Below are 26,207 nucleotides of genomic sequence, written 5' to 3' on the forward strand. Positions count from 1 at the left end.
TGATCCAATCCCAGTAGAAAACATGAGCATCAAAGCCGTATACTAAGTGAAGAGGGAGCAATTAATCAAATTTCAATCATGGATTTAGTTTGAGTTACGGTACAAGTGATCATAAAAACACTTATTTTGCCACTCCTCTAGCATTGACTCCACTTGGGCGATTGAGTCCTGTATCCTTTTTGTGTCTAACATAAAGTTCAGTTCACTTCATTTGTATAGCACCATTTCACAACAAAGTAATCTCCAGACACTTTACACAGATCTTTTTATGTCCAAATCAGATTCCAGTTCTTTGTCATTAATGCAAAATATGATTAATTCCAACCAAATTCAAATTTCATGTAATGCCAGTTTATAAAAAGAAAAACAGCCAGGCTGAAGAACCCAACAGCCTGCATGGAATCTTCACTCCCGAGCAAGCATTAGGCGACGATGGGGAGAAAAAAAAACTGGTTAACTGCTAAAACACTTTCAGCAGAACCAGATTTAGGCTTAGGTGGATTCTGAGACGACAGGAAAGAGAGACAATTATAAAGACGCACAGGAGCACAGGTCATCAATTAAGTTATTCCTAATCGTTTTAAGCCTAATCTTCGATTTTGTCTGCGTCCCAAACACTAAGCAGGAGTTGGTTCCACAAGGGAGGAGCCGGATATCTGAATGCTCTGCCTCCCACTCCACTTCTGGAGCCGTTTGAGGGATTATTAGAGCATTTGTTCTGTTGGCCCAAAATACCTTGGAAATTGTAACTTTTTTTGTTTTTAAGTTCGATGAATGTGATTTGCTTCAGAAGATAATCATTTTAAATCAATGTCAGTGTCAACCAAGGTCATTTGTGTTTATCTTTCTTTTCTTTCTCCATAATCCATAACCCTAATGTGACAGTCTTGACCCTGTGCCTTCTGAGCCACATTGGGGCACTGATTTGTGCAAGAGTGGAGCAGTGTGACGGCTCCTTCCCCATGTAATCAGTAGAAAGGCTGACGCTGCCAGTGGCAACAACAAGGGTATGTTGGTTGGACTGACCGGAAAAACAGGTGGAGCGTGTAGAGTCTGTGAAGTTACAGAAGCTTTGCGCGTTCCTCGGAAGAGATGACAGACCTTTAAATCTCTTACAAATTACAGTGGAGTGGCAGGTGCAGCTTTTCGGTAATGCTGCATGTGCCATCTTGGGGATCAGGGTTTTGCTGGCAAGGGAAAAAGGATTGTGTCGTCGCAGTCATGCACACTTAGAGACATGTTTTTCAACTCTTTTTTTTAAAGATGCCTCTTTTTACGTGACCATTTGCCATGTTGAGCAGATTGAGGTGCAATCAATGACAGTATGAGGTTGTTTGAAATCATTTGCATTGTTTCCTGATGATGAAATAAAATATGCTGCTGCCAGGGATTTTCCAGCCTTCACCCTCCTGCTCTTTTACACACACACATTAGGGATGGGCGGTATGGACTAAAAAATGTATCACGATAATTTCTGGCATTTATCCCGATAACGATAAAAATGACGATAAAAAAAATACCAATTCAACTCCATCTTTTTAACTATAAATCTATCTCGCTCTCAGATCCGCCATGTTTGTTACACAAAAACGTACCCTTCTTTCTTTCTTTCTTTCTTTCTTTCTTTCTTTCTTTCTTTCTTTCTTTCTTTCTTTCTTTCTTTCTTTCTTTCTTTCTTTCAGGCTCATTTCCTTCCTTCTTCCCTTCCTTCCTCCTTTCCTTGTTTTCTTCCTTCCTTCCTTCCTTCCTTCCTTCCTTCCTTCCTTCCTTCCTTCCTTCCTTCCTACCTTCTTTTTTCCTTTCCTTCCTTCTTTCCTCCTGCTCTCTCCTTCCTTCTTTCCTTCCTTCCTTCCTTCCTTCCTTCCTTCCTTCCTTCCTTCCTTCCTTCCTTCCTTCCTTCCTTCCTTCCTTCCTTCCTTCCTTCCTTCCTTCCTTCTTTTTTCCTTTCCTTCCTTCTTTCCTCCTGCTCTCTCCTTCCTTCTTTCCTTCCTTCATTTCCTCCTTCCTTCTTTCCTCCCTTCGTTCCTTCTTTCCTTCCTTCCTTCCTTCCTTCCTTCTTTTTTCCTTTCCTTCCTTCTTTCCTCCTGCTCTCTCCTTCCTTCTTTCCTTCCTTCCTTCCTTCCTTCCTTCCTTCCTTCCTTCCTTCCTTCCTTCCTTCCTTCCTTCCTTCCTTCCTTCCTTCCTTCCTTCCTTCTTTTTTCCTTTCCTTCCTTCTACCTCCTGCTCTCTCCTTCCTTCTTTCCTTCTTTCCTTCCTTCCTTCCTTCCTTCCTTCTTTCCTCCCTTCCTTCCTTCCTCCTTACCTTCTTTTTTCCTTTCCTTCCTTCTTTCCTCCTGCTCTCTCCTTCCTTCCTTCCTTCCTTCCTTCCTTCCTTCCTTCCTTCCTTCTTTCACGTACGTTGTGCGTGGATTTAACACAGAACCATAAATCAGCTTTACACAAAAACGGTCAAATATCACCCATTCCTAACACACACACACACACACACACACACACACACACACACACACACACACACACACACACACACACACACACACACACACACACACACACACACACACACACACACACACACACACACACACACACTGATGGAGCATCATATTTGTCCGTGACTATCCAAGTTCAAGCTGCTGTTTGTAGGAAGAGCACTCAAGCATCCATGGGGCCAGAGCGTGTTTGTGAGGCCTCTAGGCCAAAGTGACATCATACTTTTCCTCTGCCGTCCATGTCCACTCAAACCAAAAGCCAATGATGTCATTTGTTTCCCTCATTTAAACCCCCCCACCCATCCTCACCCCCACCCGAGCCTGTGTGTTGTGGAGCATCCAACCAGACTAATGTTGGGAGACTGGGTCAGCTAAAACTGCAGAAGCACAAGCAGGCTGTATGTTTTTTCCTCGGGAGGTCCAGCTAAGTGAAAATTAGCCCCATTACACCCTCAGACATGCTCGCTGATTACAGTTGATGATGGAAGTGAACCTTCCTTTCCTGTGTTTAATCACATTTGGAGCATGCTGTTATGGAAGGAAGGAGAGTTTTGATTGAATTAATGTGCCTTGTTTGGCTTGTAATGAGGCTGTTGTTTTTGGTACCTGAGTTAGAAGTACATCAGTATGAAAAATCTTGTCAGTTGATGGAGGAAGAAAGTGAAGTTTCTTAAAATATCATCTAGTGACATCAGCATACTTCTCTTCTCTGCCCACACAACTAATCAACTATTCATCTGAATAATACCAACCAAACTGGATATATAGTTATCCTGTTACCACAGATTTTTAGTTTTATGCCAGTTTCTTCTCTTTTTCTTAATTAACCAGTTATTTCAATGTCTGCAATTGTATTTCATACCAGGAATGAATGGATGGAAGCCTGGTTGGAAGTCTAACTTTGTTATGGGCTTTGGGCTGATTTTTTTTTGTCATTTTAAGCTCATACAGTATAATGTGTCGTTGATGGGTCTGAAGCATGAAAAGCCGCATAACAAATTCATAAGGTGACACTCTTCCTTGCTCATTAGCTCCTGATGTGTTCATAAGTAAATATGTTAAAAAGTAAATCTGGCACACTTACAGCCATCTAATATTGAGGATCACACACTCAGGTTCATCTAATCTCCTCTCCATCCTAACAAATCTGCTTGCATGTTCAGGAGTCTTTGAGCTTTTCATTTGCACTTACAGTTATAAATATATCGTTTTTCACGCTCATCCGGACAGACATTCTGGCCCAGCTTTCACATGACTGGGAATCACAGCGATGATACGTTAAAACATCAAGATGAAAGCAGAGGGTCAGGTTTGAGAGACGAGAAAGAAAACAGAAATACTGGTTCATTAAAACCAAAAGAGGTATGAATTAGTGAGAGTGCAGATGGACGGAACAGATGTGAAGAGGGAAATGGAAAAAGACTGCGGCTGCTTTGATGTTTGCTGGAGGTGTTTTGATACACAGCAGCGGTGACACGACTTCATCCAGCTTCCTCCTCTTCTTGGCTGTGCATCTGTAGGCATCCCCGTCCAAACCCTGATTGATGATGACATGTGAAGAGGGATTAGGATTAAGATCCTCACATTACCAACCGCAGTAGCCAAGGATGGAGGGTAAAGAGGAGGAGCTTTAGTGTTGTTATGGTGTGGCTCAATCTAGACTCCACTTCCTTCAATATTCAAGCCATATTAAAATTCCTTTATTTATTAAAAATGACGCCTTGATTTCTCATAATTTTCCCACAATTGCCTTTGCTTTTCTCATCATGTGAACCCGTTTAAACCTCAAACACTTTGAAATCCCACACCAGCTGATCAAGCTGAACCAAAATGACACCTGAGAATGTGAAATAGGGAAAGTTGGGAAATGATTCGTCTGTGAGCCATAAATCATCTCTAACAACGTGAATCACAGCACCAGTCTGATCAATATCGAACTGAAAGGGATAACTCATAGACAACTGCTGATTCATTTAAACCTCATATTGATTTCCAATAGCTGTGCCACTAAGTAGCACATGCTACTTTCTTTTTATCTTCGTAAATTCTCCAAATCAATGTGCCTCCCTTTTTTAAAATGCCCCTCCCTTTTAAACTTTGTTTTACTTTCCAAGTCCTTTCCTCCTAACTCTCATCTCTACATCACACTCTCACACTGTGAATGCCCCTAGTGGAACACGTGGGGGCTTTCGCTCCCTTTTTTTTCTTTTTTATCTTCTATCTGTCAGATATTGAGCTCGCACGACTCATGTCTCTGTAGTCATGGACAAAAGTGAAAGAGAAAGGACTGGGAGGGGCCCATCCCCGCCCTTTCTCTTTCACTTTTGTCCTGATAAGGTTTGCAGCGCACGTTCTCTTTCATGCTGCTGGATAGTAAGCAGTTAATGCTAAAAGAGGTAAACATGTGCCCATTATGCTATACTGCAGTGTGAGGGCAACCTCTGCTGAAATTGCTTCTTTGCTTGTGAGGAACCCACATTATGGTTACCTTTTACGAGCTGCCATGTCAGTGACCTGTTTTTGTCAAAATACCACAGGTTTACTGTATCGCAGCACTTTCTCAGCACTGTTGTTACAGCTTGGTTCACTGCTGCCAGTTTTATGCAGTATGCTGTTTCTAGTCTGTTTTGAGATCAGTGGTACAGCTTTAAGCTCTCAAATAAACATATTTTAGGCAGAAATTACACTCAGTAACCTTTGAATCACAGCATTATTGTATGAGAGAGCCTGTCGTACCATGAGAGCTCACATTAGCACACATTAAACTAAACAAAATACTTCACTAGAGATGAAACTTTAGATATTTACATTTTTACTTGACTCTAGTTGGATCATTGGGACTAATACCTTTTTTAGGCACAAAGTCTTCACGAGTTATACTTAGGTTGTTAAAACGCTGGATAAGAGCACTGAAGTACCTTAACAGCAAATCTGCTGTTAAAGATATACGTTTGACAAACCCTGCACTTCCCTATTGATCTGTTTCTTTGTATTTTCGTTAAGTTTTTAAAGGCTAAGGTTGGGATTTTTATGCATATATGTGCAGTTTTTACAACGTTTTTACCCAGAGGCTACATCAGGGCACCAGAGCAGCAAAAGACCAAGGAGTTCCTTCAGAGTTCCTGCGTGTCAGCTGCTGGTGTGACCTTTGACCCAAGATGAAGGCACTAATTGGTGCTGGTAAATGCTGCCAATTGGCCAATGGCTTTTCACCAATGGTCAAGCCAGTAGTTTTGGGCCTGAGTTGGCAGTCAATGTGTTTTTTTTTCCCCGAGATCCTTCCAGGACTATGGCTGCAGTGGTAACTGTTGAAACCAGCTGCCAGCCTCGTTTGTTCTGCCCAGTCATTGCTCTCTTGGATTAACCTGAGCTCAAATCACGTTCTCTTTACACAGTCAGGGATTTATTTTATTTATTTATTAATTTCTAGTACTGGCTTCTATTATAGTGCTGCATATAAGACCAATAAGAGCCCTGAGTGTTCAGCTGATGATTGGAGGAAAAGAATTCAAGAAAATGGCAACAGGATATTGGTTCCTAGTGCGGATATAGACCATAAGACGTAATACCAGCAGATTATCAACTACTTTATTTCCTAAATTAAGTAAACCATACAGCTGCTGATGAGAAAGTGCTGTTAGTGCCAACCCCCAGTTATGCAATATTTTCATAACTTACACTACTGGTGCCTAAATGTATGATTTGACTTCAACACTGTTATAATTTTATATACTCTCTTTCTTTGTTTCTACTTTTGTATGGATATATAATACACGTATTAAATAAAATATACTATCTATCCTTTTTGTGGCAAATCTATATTTGATTCCTGCTTTGTATTTTTTCCTGAGGTATTTTGTTCCTGTTTAATCACTCAAATGTTTATATGTTTGGTCTGAGCATCTCGTGATAAATGGGAGCGTCTCTTGGTAAGCTGTAAGGGACGATTATTATTGTACTGAACGTTTCCTTCCTCACTTGTCTTTTCCTCCATTGACACACATTCGGGCAGCCTCATCTCATGACCTACTAAAACAGTCAGGCATGTAAAGTAGCAGCGTGTGAGTTCCTGTGCCAAATATATTCTCTGACTCTGCATGTGTGTGTGCAGTTAGCGTTTGTGTTAACGGGAGTAGCCCTTTCTGTATACGCAGTGTGTGTGTGTGTGTGTGTGTGTGTGTGTGTGTGTGTGTGTGTGTGTGTGTGTGTGTGTGTGTATTTGCATACCCTCACAAGGTCAGGTGTGGAGATACGTGAAACCTTGGACAGACAGAATGTAATTGATGCTTAAAAACACCACGTAACAGAATGATTTGCTCTAAACAACAAGAGTATCCGTCTGCTCTGCACTGTAACATTAAATGCACTTAACACCGTGTGGAATGGTAGCTTTGGGGGAGGGCAACCAGTAATAAATCACAGTCAGCAGAATCCCAAAGAGATGCAATTATTCTTACTCTCTTTTTGATGCTTAAAGTATCACCTAAGGCACTGTGTCGAAATGCACACAAGACAAGAAGTGGAAATTATTATTTTTAAACTTTTAAGTATAAAAATGGGCCATTCAGTTTTTATAGTTACATGCATGAATGCTGATTTGTATTCCGGCACACCACCAAAGCCACTTAAGTTCAATTAAAGATGAATTCAATAACTGTGACTTTTCTTGGTTAAATTGTGTTTATGGTAAATCTTTTTTCAATTTTATCCAGTTTTGATGTTAACAAATATAATTAACCTCTTGGTGCCTAAGGTGCAGCTTCCAGGGGCTCCACTACACCCTAATTGGTTTCTTACATCTGCTGTTAATGGGAGAAGCGAGGGGAAAGCCCCAGCTCTGTGAGCTACCCTGCATCCCCCATCACATGCATTCTGCTTGTTGGTAACAGATGGGCAGAGGAAGAGAGGAGAATCCTATTAGAAATTCCATTAAAAATAGATTTATGAGGAGCACAGGTGCAGAAATGAGAGGAGAGGACAATGGATGTGATCATTCGGTTGGTTTTACCCTGAATATACTGGCCAGTTTTGTTGTAAGACGAGATTGGCTGTTGCTTTTTTTTTGCATTTGCATTTGCCCTTTGATTTATTGGAAACCTGTCCAGGGTGTCTCCCCTCTCACCAGATGACAGCTGGCTAAGGCATAACCCCATCCAGATCTGAACAGGATGCAATATGGACGGATGGATGGATGGATGGATGGATGGATGGATGGATGGATGGATGGATGGATGGATGGATGGATGGATGGATGGATGGATGGATGGATGGATGGATGGTTGGATGGATGGTAAAGTAGGAATTTAAGACTCCAGATTTTATATTATGCCTGCCTGATATTTAACTTTCAAACATTCATCAACCAATAAAGTAAAGTTGTGGGGGTCGTGACCCTAGCAGGGAAGCCCATCCCTCTCCCCGGCCACTTCGTATAACTCATCTGGGGGGATTCCAAGGCGTTTCCAGCCCAGCTGAGCAACATACATCCAGCGTGTCCTGGGTCTTTCCCGGGGTCTCCTCCCAGTGGGACATGCCTCTTGATGCTGAGGAGCAGCGGCTCTGCTCGGAGCTCCACCTGGATGACAGAGCTTCTCACCCCATCTCTGAACCCGGACACCCTGCGGAGGATGCTCATTTCCGCTATTTGTATCCGCAATCTTGTTCATGACCATATGAGGGTAGGAACATAGAAATTTGCCTTTAGGCTCAGCTCCTTCTTCACCACGCCAGATCGTTGCAGAGTCCACATCTCTGCGAACGCTGTACCCATCCTTCTATTGATTTCCGACTCCATTCATCCCTCACCCTTGAACAAGACCCTGAGATACTTGAACTCCTCCACTCGGGGCAGGATCTGATCCCTGACTCGGAGAGGGCATTCCACTCTTTTCCGACTGAGGACCATGGTCTTGGATTTAGAGGTGCTGATTCTCAGCTTCACATTTGGCTGCATCCCACTACAGCGAGAGTTGGAGGTCTTGGGCCCAATCCCAATTCAACTTCACTCGCCCTTCTTTTCTCCACTCGCACTTCTTTTCTTCCCTAACCCCTAAAAAAGAAGGGGGAGATTTTAGGGCACTTGAAATCTAGGGCACTTGGCCCAGGTGCCTGTTCCAATTCTCCCCCTACCCCTCGTCTCCATCCCTACCCTGATCAGGAAGCTGAGAGCCAAAAGCTGTTTTAATTTCAGCTGTAGCGCTGTTATGGCACTTTATTAAGTTTTAATATTTTTTCAGGTATAAAGGTAACCTTTAAGATCTGCAACCGGGCCTCAGTTTATCCAAATAAGTTAACGCCTGTTGAGAAATTTGCTCCGAAATTTAGAGATTTCTGTCTGCCGGCTCCGGAGTTTGGGTCCGCGTTAAATCGACGCAGAGCCTACGGCGTAGGGTGCGGTGTACGGCGCGCGTCGCCCAGAGCCGGATTAACGCAAAGGCAAACTAGGCATGTGCCTAGGGCCCGATTGACAGGGGGGGCCCAGACAGAGGGACAAAAAAAAAAAAAAAAAACATTTTTTTTTTTTTTTGTCTGCACACATATTAATGGTTGATAACATGCCAGTAAAAACCTAAGGCATATATATATGTGCATTATTACTATATTTAGTATACATACATATATATATATATATATATATATATATATATACGCATACATACGCACAGGGCCGCCGCAAGGGATGTGCGAACCGTGCGACCGCACGGGGCCTCGCACCCCAAGGGGCCTCGCGCCCCAAGGGGCCTGGCGCTATGGGCCGTTTTTTTTTTTTTTTTTTTTCTTCCTTTTTCCCCTTATAAATAAGTCACGTTCCATTACAGACTTAAATATGTACTAGTTTGTGCATATCAATAAATATATGTGCAATGATGACGCGTGTCTGTTGTTCAATACAACTGATCAGACCAAGCGCAGACACAAGCTAGTCTGATCCAGACGGGTGGAGTTGGAACAAACTGTCACACAATGTCGAAAGAACGAGACAGATTCAGGAAATTTCCATCAGGGAATGAAAAAAGAAAAAACTAAAGAAAATGGAAGAGTTCAATGCCTCTCTGAAAGGCTCGTTTGATAAATTTGTTACAAAAATCACCGATCCGACCGGGTCTCAAGCAGCCCCGGGGCCCCGCGTCGAGGCAAGCCCAGATGATGATGAGGCAGGGGAAGGTATCCAGTATTTTGCTAATTGGAGAGTTAAAATTGCGCATATAGACACCCGATCCGACCCGAAAAACCCAAAAACTTTGCGCGCGCGCGCTACGCTCACGCGCGAGGTCCCCCCTGGCCATTTCACACAGGGCCTCGCAAATCTCTCAAACGGCTCTGCATACGCATACACATAAATACATATACACATACAGACATACATACTACAGCACACTTTGTCTTACTGCAAATTTTATTGGTCTTTGTAGATTTGACTTCTTATTTAACTATTCAATTTAATCAACACATTTAATTAAGATTTTCTGCAAAATGCTCACAATCGATACGATAAGGATAATTTAATAGCATTTAATAGAGCGTTGTAATAACGTATAAATAATAAAAATCTAAAAATAGTCTGATAGACTGTTTAATATACAACACATGACTTATTTTGGAATACAAAGAACCAACTTGACTATGACTATGCTATGTAAAATGTGAATTAACTTTTATTAGTAACTTTGGTCAGTTTAAGATTTCATAAATAACATCGATGGAGGGGGGCCCAAAAATCACAGTCTGCCTAGTGTAGTCCATTTATTTAATCCGGCTCTGGCGTCGCCGCGTACATCGACGCAGAGCTTACGGCGTAGGTTACGTAACCTACGCCGTAGGCTCTGCGTTGGTGTAACGCGGAACCATAAATCCCTTTATTCTGGCGTGATCTTCGGCAACTTTATCTGAAAGTGTGTAAATTACCCAGATAACAGCTGGATTACTTTGTGGTTTCTGAAAACTATTATATCAGAAACATCCAAAACAAATCTGACGGGTCACAGGATTATTTCTCTCTATTTCTCTGAGACGAGTCTGCCTGTTTGCCTTCGGTCGGCGAGTCAAATCGACGCAGAGCCTACGGCGTAGCTTACGTAGCCTACGGAGTAACCTAACAGCCTTTACTCCGGCGCGATCTTAGCGAACAACGGACAAAAAAGGGATTATGTACATTCACTGAGTGAATATTATGAAAGTAAAATATTGGTTTGTAGAAATTTAATCAAAACGCATTTTTATGCAGAAACTAACTCAAAATATTGATTTTATTCACAAAAAAATAAGAAATGTCCGCCATGTTTTTTTTTTTATTCAGTCTGCAAATGACGACGAAAAGCATTCTGGGAAATTTTCATACCCCCTCGCTCGCGAAGTCAGCATCTGAAAACCCTCGATTTGAAGGGGCTATTCTCAGCCCCTAGCCCTCGTTATGCCCCCTCCCCCTTGGTGAAAAGAGGAATTGGGACACCACTACCTTCACGGGAACGCGCAAAAGTTAGGGTTAGTGAAGAAAACGAGGGCGAGGGGGAGTATTGGGACGCAGCCTTGGTCTGATGAGGCCAACAGAACCAGATCATCTGCACAAAGCAGCAACCCAATTCTGAGGTTACCAAACCACATGTGGACTGGTTGGGCAGACTCCCATGCCCACTCCCGGACCCTGCTGAGGGTGTAGAACTGGTCCACTTCCAAGGACAGGACGAAAACCAAACTACTCCTCTTCAATCCGAGATCCAAGATGTCCGGCAGAGACCCTGCTCTCCAGTACCCCTGCAAACACCAACTCATTGCTACCATGGGAAAGGAATTTGTGTTGTAATGGTTTGGGAGGCTGAGGAATATGATCTCTCCATAATTGGAGCACACCCTTCTGTCCCCCTTAATAAAGAGGGTGACCATGACCCCGGTCTGCCAATCCAGACCCGCATCTGGGCAAGGGAAAACCATATGGGTCTTTTGAGCTGCACTTTGTCTGGCTCCTCACCTAGGACCTGTTTGTCTTGGGTGACCCGACCAGGGGCATAAAGCCCAGGACCACTGAGCTCCTGGGATCATTTGAACACGCAAACTCCCCCCACCACAATAAGGTGGCAGCTCAAGGAGGAGGCACAATAACAAGACACTGCAAAGACTCTTTCTATATTTTTGTCATAATTTACTCAATTGTGTTTGAATTTTCCCAGTTTATTTATCCAGCTTTACAATACAAAACAATGGAAGACAAGTTGTTGTAGCTGCAAGAGGATGGACTTCTATCTGTGTTTGTGAAAAAGTTGTTTTGGTGCCTAAACATAACTACGAAATAACATTTTGTCCTGGATGCAAACCCCAGTTTGGTGGAGGAAATTTCGGATGTTGTTCCTCATATTTTTTTTGTCTTAACCTTTATTCATCCCACAGGGGGAAATAATGATCTGCTTTGAACCCATCAGTAGTTAGACCCAAGCTCACCTCTGTAGCCACTAGGCCACCACCCCCTATATCTGTAAATACTAGTTTCTCTTAATATTCATATAGCTTCTCTATATATAGCTCTACATATTTGTAATAAACTATCAGTTTATTACAAATATATAGAATTATATACATTTTCTATAAAATGTGATAATATATTTGATCATATATCAGAGGAGATCAGAATATTATACTATTTATAATACTGATTACAGCTGCTGGCAGCAGTACCATTGCATGTTCTCTCCCTTGCAGAGGGCAGATGTATCACTGGCTGCTGTTCAGTGTGGTGACATGATCCCTTGCACTTTGGCTGTGTCGCTGGATGTGTGTGAGACTTCATTCAAACTATGGAAATTTGGTTTCCTGTACCACTGTTACTGGATGGAACAACACCAGCGCACCAACACAAGTGCGCACATACACTGGATGGAACAAGTATTCCGCCTCCTGTTCCTTCCTGGCTGTTTGTTTCTGAGGGACAAAGCCCAGTTTTATCCAGTTTTATGTGGAGAAAGGTTGAGACAGAGAAAGAAGCTTGTGTCACAGCCCGGAGAAGCTGCCAAGCATGACTTAGTACTTCTGTGTGTGTGTGTGTGTGTGTGTGTGTGTGTGTGTGTGTGTGTGTGTGTGTGTGTGTGTGTGTGTGTGTGTGTGTGTGTGTGTGTGTGTGTGTGTGTGTGTGTGTGTGGTCTTTAAAAACTCACAGCAATAAGAAAGATGTCTTTCTTCAACTCAACCAAATTATCTCTTGTTTTTCAAATTCAAGCAGGAGAGTTATTTAAGTTTGTAATGTTTTTCAGATCTAATTGAGTTGTTAAAAAACAATGTTTTTTTTGTGTTTTTTTTTGTGTTTTTTTTTTACCTTGTCTGCACACATATTAATGGTTGAAAAAACAATGAAAAAACAATGGTTTTTTAACTACTCAATTTGCTGTCGTGCGTCGGACGTTTTTTGTTTTCTGACTGCCCTGATGTTGCTTTATTCAGTTTATTATTCTAACCAGTTGACAAAATAAGAAAAGAAAAGTAGTTTAAATGTTAAAGTCTGCCTTAATAAAGCCTTAGTCAGAAATGCAATCGCAACATTTTCCAGCAAATCTCTAGTAACTCTCCAGAACCCGTTTTATTTTTATATATTTATATATTTTTATAATTAAGAAAAATTCCAACTTGGTATCATATGGTGTGTGACATTTCTCTGTAGAATGAGATGTGGAAAAAGTTCATAAGAACAAATACACTACATGCCATACAGTTAGCTGACCAATTCATGAATAGTTAAAACAGTTTACATTTAAACGCTAAACGACTAAATGACTAAAATAGGCTAGATGAACAGATCAAACTGACCTACATTCATGATTGATAACCGAAAACTGGCTTGTAAAATAGATTTTTTTTTTAAACTAAGAAACTAGTTATAGTCATGGTAGTTAGCCTGCAGTTCTCATATCTCATTTACTGGCTAGCTAGCTACTGAGTGTATGCCAATTATTATTATTTTCTTTCCAGGAATTTTTTTTACAGTTCAAATAGAATAGTATTACTTTAATAGTCTTAGTACAGCGTGCATGATTATAGAAATTATTTGTGCATTTGATGGAGGAATGCACCTATGATGGCACCTGCATGAAGTTGAGTGCTGTGTACTACTGTATGTGCATATGATTAAACAAGGCGCAGGTTGGAATTGAAAATGAGTCAGCATTAAATCTGATCGTTTTAACCATGACTACGCTGAAGAACCTGCTCTGGCCTTCTAGTAGCAGCCCAAAACACAAAACAGCACAAGTCACTGCTTCCTGGTAAACTGGAAGACCATTGAGATTAACATGATTAAGTTTGTTGAGCTCATGGAACATTTCCAAAGCAATAGTGAGTCCACTAAGGTAGGATGCAGAAGCTTTATAGGTCACCAAGTTGGCCAGCGGAAGTTGGATCAGCTCCCTTGTGGATCAGGAGAGGAAAGTGATTAACCTCTTGTCACCCAAGGCCAAATTGAGGCTTGATCGAACCTAATTAAATTTCCTGAGTGACCTTGTCTGATTGTTGAAACATCCAAGATGATGAATGCTAAAAGCCCATAGGCTCCAAAAGATACTTAGCTCAAAAGGTTCATATTGTAAACATAATACTTGCTTGACAATTATGTGAGTATAGATATCATAGTAGCCACCTGTTCTTTACATTTTCCTCGGAGCTTCAGTATTTGCTGTAATTAATTTGATCTTGCAGTCGTTCAAAACAAAGTGCATGTCTTTACATTTCAGATCACATGCATGAAGGTCTCTTCCGCATCATAACTATACTCCAGACTTTCTGAGAGCTGTGAATCATCCTAAATACTAACACTAGTTAATCGTTGCTTGTTAAGAGCAGCACTTAATGCTGGTAAAAGATAATAAAACTGTTTACTCCCAAGTCATTTAAGTGTAATCCCTCAGACTCACTTTCTCCTCGTACTTCAGTTTATCTCCAGTCATGTTTAAGAGTCCGTTCCACATGAGAGAGGATAAACAGAGAGTTGAAAGAGGTTAGAGATGGACAGAAAGAATCCACATCCAACCCGCTGCTAAACCCAAACCCTCCGAGTTTAAGGATCATAGCATTCAGCAAGATCTGCTCCACAAATCCAATATAATCCCTCTGCCACGCTATTAACACTTGGTCTTTGGCGGTGTGTGTGTGTAGGAGTGTGTTTTGTTAAGCAGGGTGCTGGAATAATATTGTATATACACTGTGTCCCAGGGCTAAGAGGGAGTTATTCTGCTTCAGTGGGCCATATCTTTGTTCTTTTGCTTTCTTTCCTTCTTTTTTGCCCATTATTTCTGTCTTTGAATCCTTCCATATTGTTTTTTCCCTTCATTTCAAGTCTTCACTGTGTCTTTCAAGACTATTTTGAAAAAATGTCCTGATACTATAGCATGATACTATGTTTGGATCCTAAACTTAAAAACATCAGAATTAACGGCATTAGCATTTTTCAAACTTTGTAACATCACGCCTTTCAAATGAAATAGTGAATTTTTCACACACAATAAGGCTCAACAGTAATTCCAAGCTCCTCCCAGCATCCCTGGTAGTGACTTTCCTCTAAATAAATGAAATATTTTGTGGAGGGTCCTTGGTTGTCATGGTGACAATAGGCCACAAGTAAACATTGATGGCGAACATGCTTCAAAAATAACTGGGCACAGCTATACCTCTTGAGCCATTGGTGACATGTATTTAGCGCATTTGGTTATCATCGTGTTGAATGAGAAGAAGTAAAAACTGACTGTTTGATACATTTTTACTTCTTCTCCTTCAAATAAAATAAACTTCTCATTAATACCAACTGATCTAGACAGTTTTCACATTATGCTGGTGCACATCAGCCTTGGTACACATCAGTTCTGAGAGCTCAATAGTGCCAGTGTGAAAACAGCGTGACCCAGAACTTTCCAGTTTTTTTCTTCCCATGTAAGAGAGTTGTAGCTCTACTGTTCTGTTACACTATTTCATTTGCCAGTGATCTTACATTCCTCATGATGATCGAGTAAAAAAGCTGAACGACCTCCTCCTCCCTCTCCAGTTTGTTCCTGTCGTACATCCTCACTGTCTCCTTTTTGAACTCATCTGAATGTGGGGTATCATTTTGGGCATTATTGAGTGATCGGAAAGCTGAATCAGCTGCTCCTCGTCGTGTAAACAACTTTTCCATTGTCGGAATTTCTCAGCATAACAAATGCTAAAAAGGGCCAGACATCCCCGGAGCAGCAAGGCCTCCAAATCAATTTATTACATTGACCACATGCCTTTTCGGTTCTTTTTTTTTCAGTTGCCGTAGTGATGAATCCCATGACAATGACAACACCAGTTGAAAGCATTTGACCATGGTCAAATGTTTTAGCACCTCAAGACAACTCATGCAGGCACATTGACATTAAACACCACAATGAACCTTCTTGCTGTGAGGCAACGCTACCAAGCAGCAGCTTATCGACGCATCTCCTCCTCCTCTTGGATGCACTCTTTAACATTTCTTGAACAGAATAGTTGTTGACAAATGGTTAGAATACCTGTATTAAAAATACAAAGATGTTGAGCCATTTAACAATGCTTTCTTTTCTGTTCCACAATGTGGAACAGAAAACTACGCCGGAGGCCAAAACACTTGCCCCAACACAGGCCAAAGAAAGGCTGGAAGGAATAGTCGAGCAATGCCTGTTACTCACTTAGCTCTTAATATTAGATATTTATTTAATCTTTTTGTTGTTGTTGTTTTGAATATTTATCCTTTCCATCACGTCCCAACAGCTTTCAGGGTTATTTTTTGCCAGTAGGCAAAACTGACAACACAGTGCTTTCATGCAGTCAAAGTTAAGGGTGTGTGAATTGTTTACTTGACTGTTGAGGCTTAGTTGCCATGTCTTTGAAAATGATTAAATATGAAGTGTGGATGTTAAATGATCAAAGCCCCTTTCTCTTGTTCACTGCATTTCTCTTAAGAAAAAAGAAAAAGCACACAACCCTTTTCAACCCTTTTCTGACTTCCTCCTAACCTCCGTCAGTCCTTGTTCAATGCGTTGGATGCTTTATCTGATGATGCTAAAAACAAGTGGGACGTCCCAGAATTTGCTTGTAAATCAGTGTTTTGGCTCCAGGATTTTTGTGCTTGTACAAAGTGTCTTTGGTGTGTGGGCGAGAGGATTATTGTGGGGAGCGCTGTCTCCACTTGACTTGTGCTTGACTCAAGGAAGGATGCAGCTGATAGGACGGCGGAAAGGTTTAAAGGACAGCAGGATTTCTTGTGGGGGATGTTGGCCTCTCATCACCTCCTCTTTGGCCCCCGTGTGACCCTTATACACACACACACACACACAAACACACACACACGCACACACGCACACACACACACACACACGCACACACACACACACACACACACACACACACACACACACACACACACACACACACACACACACACACACACACACACACACACACACACACACACACACACACACACACACACACACACACAGATACACAAAGACCCTCACCCTCTTTTTTTCAGCCCTGCTGTCTTGACATCCCTTGCCTTTTTATCTTTTTCTCCCTCCCTCTGTGCCATTTGTTTTCTCTTCTTCTTTTCCCAGGTTGTATGTGAGGACTTCCCTCTTTTTGATCCACCTCTGGCTATTTATAGACTCTAAGCCTCAGTCCACCAAGAGCTATTAGGCAGCTTGTAAACACGGCACCTGTCTCCCTAATCTGGCCAGCTGATTATCCAAAACAGCCATGTTGTCGCTGCAGTTGACAAGTGGGACTGATCACAGATACTCTTCCTTCACTTCTCTCACTGGCTTCTTTTCAGTCACTAACTATCTTCTTGATGGAGGATTAAAGTCATAAAGAAGCAGATGGAAATTTTAAGCAGTTTTATCATCTTTTTTTATCTTCAGCTGTACTCTGCCTTTATCTGCGATGCAACCATGTTTATTTGCTATGATTAGGTAGTAAACTTATTAACATTGAACCACTTTGATATTTGCATATAGCTGTGTACAATATGATGGATTTTGTTATTGGATGTTGTTAATTTCCATATAACAACAGTAGTAGTAGACGGACGGACGGACGGGGGGGGGGGGGGGGGGGGGGTCATTTGTCTGAGTTTTCTCCCAATACATGGAAACACTTAGCGGTGTAACAATATATCGTGCCACGAAATTTTGCGATACAAAAACATCACGATATGTGTCGTGGAGGTGACAAACTGTATCGCGATATTGGATTATTAATATTAATAGCCTATATTGTGTTGACTAGTAACGTGCAGTGTATTCGTGCCGACCGCGCCTCGACCCGCGGACCAAAATCTTACTCCGCTCAGAAGAAACTAGTACCGTTTAGGATTTTAGATCATCAACACAGCACCTAGTGCCGTACTGTGGCGTATCATTCCGCCCAATCTAAAACAGACTAATCACTACAGATAAACTGACTAGTGTCATTATAGTCCCTAATTTACATCAGAATATAAAGAATATTTTTACTGTATAAAATAATGAACCCTAAATTACCAAAATAACCTTCTTAACAAAAATAAATCTCCTCTTACACTTATAAGGTGAGCATGAATCAATCTTTTTTATGATTTAAAATTGTATGTATTTATTTACTTTTATTTATTTATTTAATTTTAGTTAAATTTCTGGAAAAGAAAAAAGTCAAATCATACATGAGAGAAACTATTCAGTTTGTGGCAAAATATTTGTACTTGTATGAAACTGAAGATGCATAATGCAAACCTGACATTTACTTTTAGTTCAGTTTGTGGAAAATGGTTGGCCTGGCTTTCTCTTTAAAACTTAAACAGTTATAAAGCATTACAAACTGTAACAATAGGGCAAATGTACAGTATTGTTTTGTATTTTGTGTCTTTCAAATAAAAGACAATTTCTTCCAGTCATATGTTCCTCATGCAAGGTTGTTAAAAAAATACTGCTATAATATCGTATCATATCGTTATCGTGACCTCAATATCGTGTATCGTACCGTATCGTGAGATTAGTGTATCGTTACACAGCGAATTAATGGTGACTGGCTCACACAGAGCTGCCCGACTGCTGTAGACTCTTACATTTCCTGTCATTTTCTTTCATTATTAAGGTTTTTCATTCATTCCCATTCAGCTTGCCCTCAACCCCCACTCCTTTTATATATTTTTGCCATTTCATTCGGATTAGGTCCAGACTTTCATTATTGAGGTCAGTTTATTTAATAAGTGCCACTCATTGGTCTTGAGATGAATGTCTGTCCTGAAGGCAAAGTCTGCAGCAGCACGGCTGCGCTCCGGCAGCGTTTTCAGCCCTGTGTATTCATGTTATGAAATTAAATCACAGTGTTGGCATGGTGTTGCTCACAAAGGTAAATATACAGTATGTACCACAACTGTGACATTAGCGTGGTCTTTGTGAGAAGAAGAAAAATAAGAGGTGTTATGACAGGCGTTTTCCTGCTGCCGTTTGATTCTTTAATGTGTTGGTTTTCTGCAAACGCTGGTTGTGGATTTCCAAACCCTCCCATTGTGGCACCACTTATCCTGATGGCTGAACTTTCCATCTGGTCAATTTAACTTTAGTGTTTGGCTTCTCTGCACCGCTGAGAGAAAACAAAACAGACATCAGTCACTCTGCTTGTCAGTCTGGTGCTAGAATACATCATGAGTACAGATGGTGTCAGTGGGTTCTGATGCATATGTAAAACAGTCTTTTCTTTTTATCCCTGAAACATCCTTATATCTTCACATACTGTATTTTGCATCATAAAGAAGTGAGTCAGCTTAAAAGCTGGGGAGCTCGAGTTGGCACGGGGCTGTTGCAGAGAATATTTCATAAATGAGGGGACTGGCTTGCTGTTTTACCTATTTATTTTTTCAACACATTGATTAATTTGGCCTATGAAACTGCCGTGGGGCATTTGTGCACGCTGCAGTGTTCATTATGGCTGGCAGTTATATCTGCAAATGACTTGGAGATGAGGTGGAAAGCAGTAGGTTTGGATATTTTTTAAGTCTTCAAATTAACTGGAGAGAGTTCTCTGTTTACTGTTAATCCCTGTGGCTGTGGTGATGGACAAGATGTCATTTATGCTGGTGTTTGCCAGAATGACATCGACTTCCAGAGGAAGGTAACAGCAGGCAGCTTGTCCAATGACATCAAAGTCCGAATTGAAATCTGTCTCAAAAACGTGACCCAACCACAAATTGACCATATAACGAAACAAGAGTGGTGAAAGACGACCAGAGAGAAGCTCAGGAAGAGGAACAGAGTGATTTAATGCCAGACAGGAGTGATTACCACACTGGAGACTGTTGGGGTTCATTGACCTACTTCTGCAGCTCAGTCTCACTGGTGTCCGGGCCTCCATGTGGTGATGGATTTGTTATTAAATAAAGATTGACATCTCACTGATACTGAAAAGCCTGTGACCTGAGCTACACTGTTGGGCATCACGTCAAGGTAAAAAGGTACCTGGACCCACTGAGAGTGTGACAGGTCTGTGGTCACATTACTGTTGGCTATCAGCACACATTCATCTTCATGAACACATCATTTCCCTGACCTGTTGGGACTGTGGATGCAGCTGTAATCGTGTTATTGGGCGTTAACTCGCCTCTAATGGAGCATGGTGACGAAAGGGAGATGTTAGCACAAGCCGTGACAACCAGTCATTGTACTACAGACGCTGATGGTGTCAAGCCGTCATTGTGTCAGTGTTGGTAGCAGACGTACAGCAGATGCTTGAGAGGATGATTTATCTCAGGAAATTCACTCTATGACACGTATTTGAATATGAACTACTTCAAAGAAGTCATCTCAGGTGAGCAGAACGTAACGAAGGGCTGATTGTAGAAGATGTGGTTTTCTGAGACTGTCTCCATCAGATGTTTTATTATGGGATTCTCACATAATAACCAGGTCAGAATATTACACAGCAATTATAAATTATAACTTCAGCACCTTCCAGAGTGTTAAATATAATGATTATTATTTGTAAAAACGTTTCCTGCCCTCTGAACCTGGACATCTTAATCCATTCTCCAAGTAGTTTAAAGGGGACCTATTATGGCATCTAATACCTATTTTAAACAGGCCTTGAATGTCTTAAAAACAAGCTTTTGATTGTTTTTGCTAAATAAATTAGAAATTCAGCCTCTGAGCCATGTCTTTATCTTCTCATTCTCTAACCTCATTATCTATGCAGGATTCTGAGTGGGCGGGGCTATGATAATGAGGCTCTGTGCTGACTGGCTGCCTGAATGACGCGGTACACCGCTACGAAAAAATGGCGGAAGCTCCAGCCGGCGGAGTTAGTTGTGGGCGTGGTTTTACGCATCGGAGGCCAACCTATGTAAATTGCGCCCGTCGTTACGTAACGACGGGAGCAAAATCTGAACGGCTCGTAGAAGCCACATGACAATGGACGGCTCATCCGGGCGGCTGTACAGACACTGCAGAATTTGGTTGCTTTCCTCCTTCTCTGAGTTGGCAGGCTGAGGGGAGACCACTTTATATATTAAAGCAAGAGAAAACGTGTTTTTCATAATCCCCTTTAAAGTTTAAAAGCAGCTTGGAACAAGACAAACCACAATATCCTCAACAACCTAAAGACTTTTGCAATTAAAGCTGTTGTTATGTGAAGATAAACCCTAATACAACTGGTCATCTCAATCAATAAACATAAGTGGACATTTGCCATTAAAGAGAAACAAAATCTGTTGACACCTTTGATACATTTCCAAAAAGTTTCTGAGATCTTTTTTCCTCCCTCAGGATGAGACTGAAGGTTTTGATCTTACTGTTTCAGCAGTGCATAAAATGTGCAGGGTCTCTGAATGCTGCATTATGGGAGGTGATATTCCACTACAGTGCTGCAGAGAGAAACGCATCTGGTTTCGGCAGCTTTCTTCAGAATTGGTGTTTGAGATGCTCAAAAGGCGTCCTCCGTCATAAAGGATTTGTTTAGGTCAAACTAAATCATCTGGGTGTGTTAGTTCAACTTACATGAAGTTAAGATGAGGTTAAGATGTTTTCATGCAATTGAAATGACAATTTCATTAAGACTAATCCAATGATTTGATTATTCCATTAGTTATGTAAGTGTATTCAGTGGCATATTTATGTACGGCAACCCCTAAGGGACATAGGGAGATGTCCCTCACTCACTCACTCCCTCACTCACTCCTTCCCTCAATACTTTTGCATTCTCTAGCAATAAGGTTTGCAGCTCAAGCAACACTGTCATTCTAGTACCGCATGGTCTGAGTAGTCCTTGCGATTACTGTGTCCAATTTTAGCACTCTTTTTAAATGTCTCAGACTGATATGAAACCCATGCCTCTGGGCAAGCACAGCTTGAAAGTCTTTGTATTCTGTAAACCTCTCCCAAGGGTGCGGGTGCTCCGTTAAGGTGTCCACAGTGCCAAATAAACGGGTAAATATCCCACATCATCATTGCAAGAGAACGCAAAAACTATTGCGAGGTAACGCATAAGAAAATAAATATCTGCCCATGTCCCTGAAGGGTCTCCGTATAAGTCTGTCATTTTAAAGACTGTGGTTAAAGAGATGAAGTGGAGAGTGTGTTTTCATGGTAAAACCATTCTCCCAGTCGTGGAAAGCTTTAAAAAATGAAAATAAAATAAAAATCTGATTTTAAGTTTTATTACCGTATATATTTTTTAATGAGTGATTTAATATCATCTTTTTAAGAATAAAAATAGACTAAAGCACCAAAGGATGCCTACTATATGTGCATATGTGCCATATCAACTGTGTGTGTGTCTGTGTGTAAACTGGAATTAAATGATATTGCCTCTGTACACGTCTAAATTTCCATTTTCTTTTTTTCATGTGCTCTGTCTAGCCTGATGCACCGGTCTATCATTCTGTCTTATTATGAGCCTCTCTGACTCAATCAATACAAAACAAATCTGTGAAATTAGTTTTCTCACATCAAATTACAATAGCTTCATTAGAGCCAATGAGATTATATGGGTGGATTTCTTTAATTAAAAATAGCGAACTGGATGAGTTTGAAAGTCTTGCTATCATACATAGAGAAGTATGACATGATTTCTACAGTTTTTTGCACACATTAAATATTACATTTGTACATCTGTGGCTGGAAATGTGTTTGACTGTTTATTAATGGTTTATTATCCCCAAACAGAAGCACATGAGTATTTCCATTTTCTTTTTGGTCACATGGCGTCTTTGTGTAGCAAGTGTGACTTAGTGTGGCAGTAATTCGGTTGGCTGACTCCATTCCGCTCATACCATAATCCTATACATAGATTTATGTGAAAACACATTTTTGGAAGTCCTCAGTCAGGGATGAAGGGAACAATCCAAGAGGAGCGTGTGTTCATTATACTGTACATATGCTGCGTCTCCTCTCACCAATTTGCTTTCAGCACTCCCTGAATCCAAAGTGAGAAAGTGTTGAATTTGATTGTTTGAGAGTGTTACTTACAGAGGTCAAGAGCTTTTTCAGATTTTCATCATGTTACCAGGCAGCCGGGATCCGTCGTGGATTCTCGGGGGAAACAAAGACTGACTCTGACTAATCACCCGAAGCCCACTTTTTAATGCATAATGTATCAGGCTGTTATTACAAGTCTGCAGGGACAAACACAGCGGTGATTTACATTAATGTTTTATCACGCCACTGTGACATCAAAGTCTTAATGGAGGAGACCCCACACACAAGTGCTGGTGTGTTAATGAAGTGGACCCTGGCGACCGGTGCTCACCCTGTATCTTAAAGTCAGATGGAGACATAATACTTATAATAACGACGTAAGTTACATGACAGAAAAGACAGATTTCTAAAAGAAGCTTTATATTTCAAGTTTAAATGTGACGTCAACAAAAAAAGTCAGCTCAGAAGGGATCTGACAGGATTTGAATCATCGCTGGACCAAATCGATTTTGTAATTGTTTTACAAACCGCCGTGAGTCATTGATCACATGCCTGACATGACCTCACCTGTCTCCTCAGATGACAGCGCATCAGCAGCCAGCAGCATGGAGGTGACCGACCGCATCGCCTCCCTGGAGCAGAGGGTCCAGATGCAGGAGGACGAGATCCAGCTGCTGAAGTCGGCCCTGGCCGACGTGGTCCGCAGACTCAACCAGTCAGAGGAGCAGCAGGCCCTGGGGTCCCGCAAAGGACCTACCAAAGGTAATACATGCTCCACTAGCTAAATCTTACGTCTCATTTCTGCATGGTTAGCGACCGATCGGCTCAACCGGTTTTCAGGTTTACATGCTGATTTAAATGCATGATTTTGGCGAAATGTTGTCCCTCTGTTTCCACTTTGACCTTGCTTTGCTGCTGATGTCTCCCTAAACCTCCTCTTGTTTCCTTCATCCGACTTGTTGTCATTCTGTAATCTCTTCCCCGTTCTTTTTCCTTCTCCCGGACTGTGTTGTGTTGTTAAATGCACTGTATGTGTATAGAGCCCGCTATGATGAGAAAATCTTCCTCAGCAGAAGGCAATGTTGGGAAGGCAGGTAGGCTGACTCTGTTAGTCTGTCTGCACTTACCGGTCCTGGTGTGTACACGTGCACATTTCTGTCACTGACTGCTGCAGCGTTTAGTTCGGACATGGATCATGATACAAGTTTGAAGACATCTATAAAGACACATTAGTTTGCAGAGGACTTTGTGTCATTATGATGAGAGTTCTTACGGGTGTCCTTGCTATTCTTCCCGATTTTAAGTCTCGGTGCTAAACGAATCAACACAGCACAGTCCTAGCCTTCCAATTTACCTTGGAGTTTGTCTAAAAATCAGGTTCAATCTGGTTAAATCTTCTCACGTTGTTTTTCTTTTCACATTTAAATCACATCATCTGTTCCGATATTGAAAAAGAAAAATCAAAACTTTCTACTTAGACTTTTGCTTTTTTGCTTGTATTTTGTACCCATATTGCATGTGTAAATGTCCAAAGAGAAGAGTTAGTTCAAATCTGTCCCTGAAACGGCATCCAAAATCTGCATGTGAGATCAACTGCACCTTGTGAGTTTTAGGGCCTCAAACGTGCATTTATTGATGAAGCAGATACTGACTACGGCTCCAAGCTGCTGTCAGCTTCTGTCTCAGGAGCGACTGTGGATGAATGGAGTTTTATTTTGGATTTACAGTAGTTAGCGGCGTTCTTCACTGCAGCGAGCTGGTAGACTGACTCCCTCTACCGAGGCAGAACAATCTGCTGTCTAAAAGCTTAGCATAAACATCATCATTGATGCAAGGAGAGGGACACACCCATACTCCTCCTTTGCCATGGCAACAAAATGATAACTCCGAATGTGTGATGATTATTATGATTATAGGAAGGCTAACAGAGAGTGTATGGGTGTGTTTGTGTGCGTGTGCATGTGTGTCTCTATCTCTGCCGGATGAAACACTATCCATTAAATATTTATCACTGCAGATAAAGCTGCAGCTTCGGTTAGTAATTCTGTGCTCATCTGACTCGCATGCGTGTTGTGTAGTTGTGTGCGCATGACATGTTGTGTTGTTACTTTATAATTTCATTAGTCGTAAATGGAAATACTTAAACAGCAGTAACATTATCAGTTAAATGAGACCATTGAAGTTAGTGGAAACTATGATTCTTTGAAACCATCAACTCACATTCATCTCGGACAGATCCATCATCGTACCAGCAAGATGTAGCGTTAAATAATTGCAGTTTCCACCGTCCTTTGATGTAAAAGGACAGCAGTATGATGATGTAAAAGTATGATTGATTGCCTACAATAGTGCTGTTAGTCACAACCAGATAGTTTCATTTGTACAAGAGTATAAAAGACAATCCTACATTATGATGACTATTATAATCACTTAGTAGATTAAGTCTACTTAGTGTGGAGTTATTACAGGTTATCCAGCAGAGATGGACGATGTATTGTAGTCGAAAAACTCTTCTGAAGGAAGAAAGTTTGTGCATGCGTTTCCTCTTCATACGTCAAGCTGTGCCAATGGCAGCGGCCAGTCACGTTCACTACAACATACACATTACATTTCTATCAGCATCGGGGCTGGCGATGTCTATGAAGTCTATGCATGTCACCTTGGTCACCTTTTCTCCAGTATGTCTTTCACCAAAAGAATATTTGGTGATATTTATTTGTATCTGGCTTAAAGAGAAAATTACAGCCACAAAATTGTATTTGAATTTTTTATGTTAAGAATAGAATTTCTAGAATTTCTTAATTTCATTTTGGGCAAGTTTACACTTTGTGATGTTCACCAATCACATTATTTTCTCATACTGTGGAGACTTACTCTTCCACCCTGCTCATGCAGGAGTGCTGCTGCACTGCTTGGTGATGGGTGATGTCTTAGTCATACTGATAATCAGTCGGCCAGATTTCCTACCGAATGATCCCCCAGGTTCGATTTCGCTGGCTTTCTCACATCAGGGCAAAAAAGTTTAACCTTCCCCAACTTCTTACCAAAGCCACACACAAATGAGTCCAGTAGCGCTTGACGTCACCCCTTGAAAGGTTAGGAAGGCTGGGGACTCTGAGGATGCTCCCAAAGTGTCGGAAACTCTGTTTTTTGTTCCTGCCGCTTTAAGGCACCCATTCCAAAACACCCACTCATCTCTGATTGGCCAGTTGCTTGGTAAAACAAAAAAAATGCCAACAAATTGTTAAGCAGCTCTTCATTAAAGGAGCATGAGGCTACTTTTAAGAAATGAGACTCTCTA

General features: G+C 41.3%; 1 protein-coding gene across 5 annotated transcripts in view; it reads left to right on the forward strand.

Annotated features, from left to right (window-relative positions):
• eml1 (EMAP like 1) overlaps positions 1 to 26,207 on the forward strand; it is a 57,580-nt gene that overhangs the window by 14,126 nt on the left and 17,247 nt on the right. For all 5 annotated transcript variants that reach the window (XM_061744405.1, XM_061744402.1, XM_061744404.1 and 2 more), the window contains exon 2: positions 23,486 to 23,668. In XM_061744405.1, the coding sequence (XP_061600389.1) occupies positions 23,486 to 23,668 (183 nt within the window). The remainder of the gene's footprint in view (positions 1 to 23,485; positions 23,669 to 26,207) is intronic.

Source organism: Cololabis saira, chromosome 16 (assembly GCF_033807715.1).
Source record: "Cololabis saira isolate AMF1-May2022 chromosome 16, fColSai1.1, whole genome shotgun sequence".
Taxonomy (NCBI): Eukaryota; Metazoa; Chordata; class Actinopteri; order Beloniformes; family Belonidae; genus Cololabis; species Cololabis saira.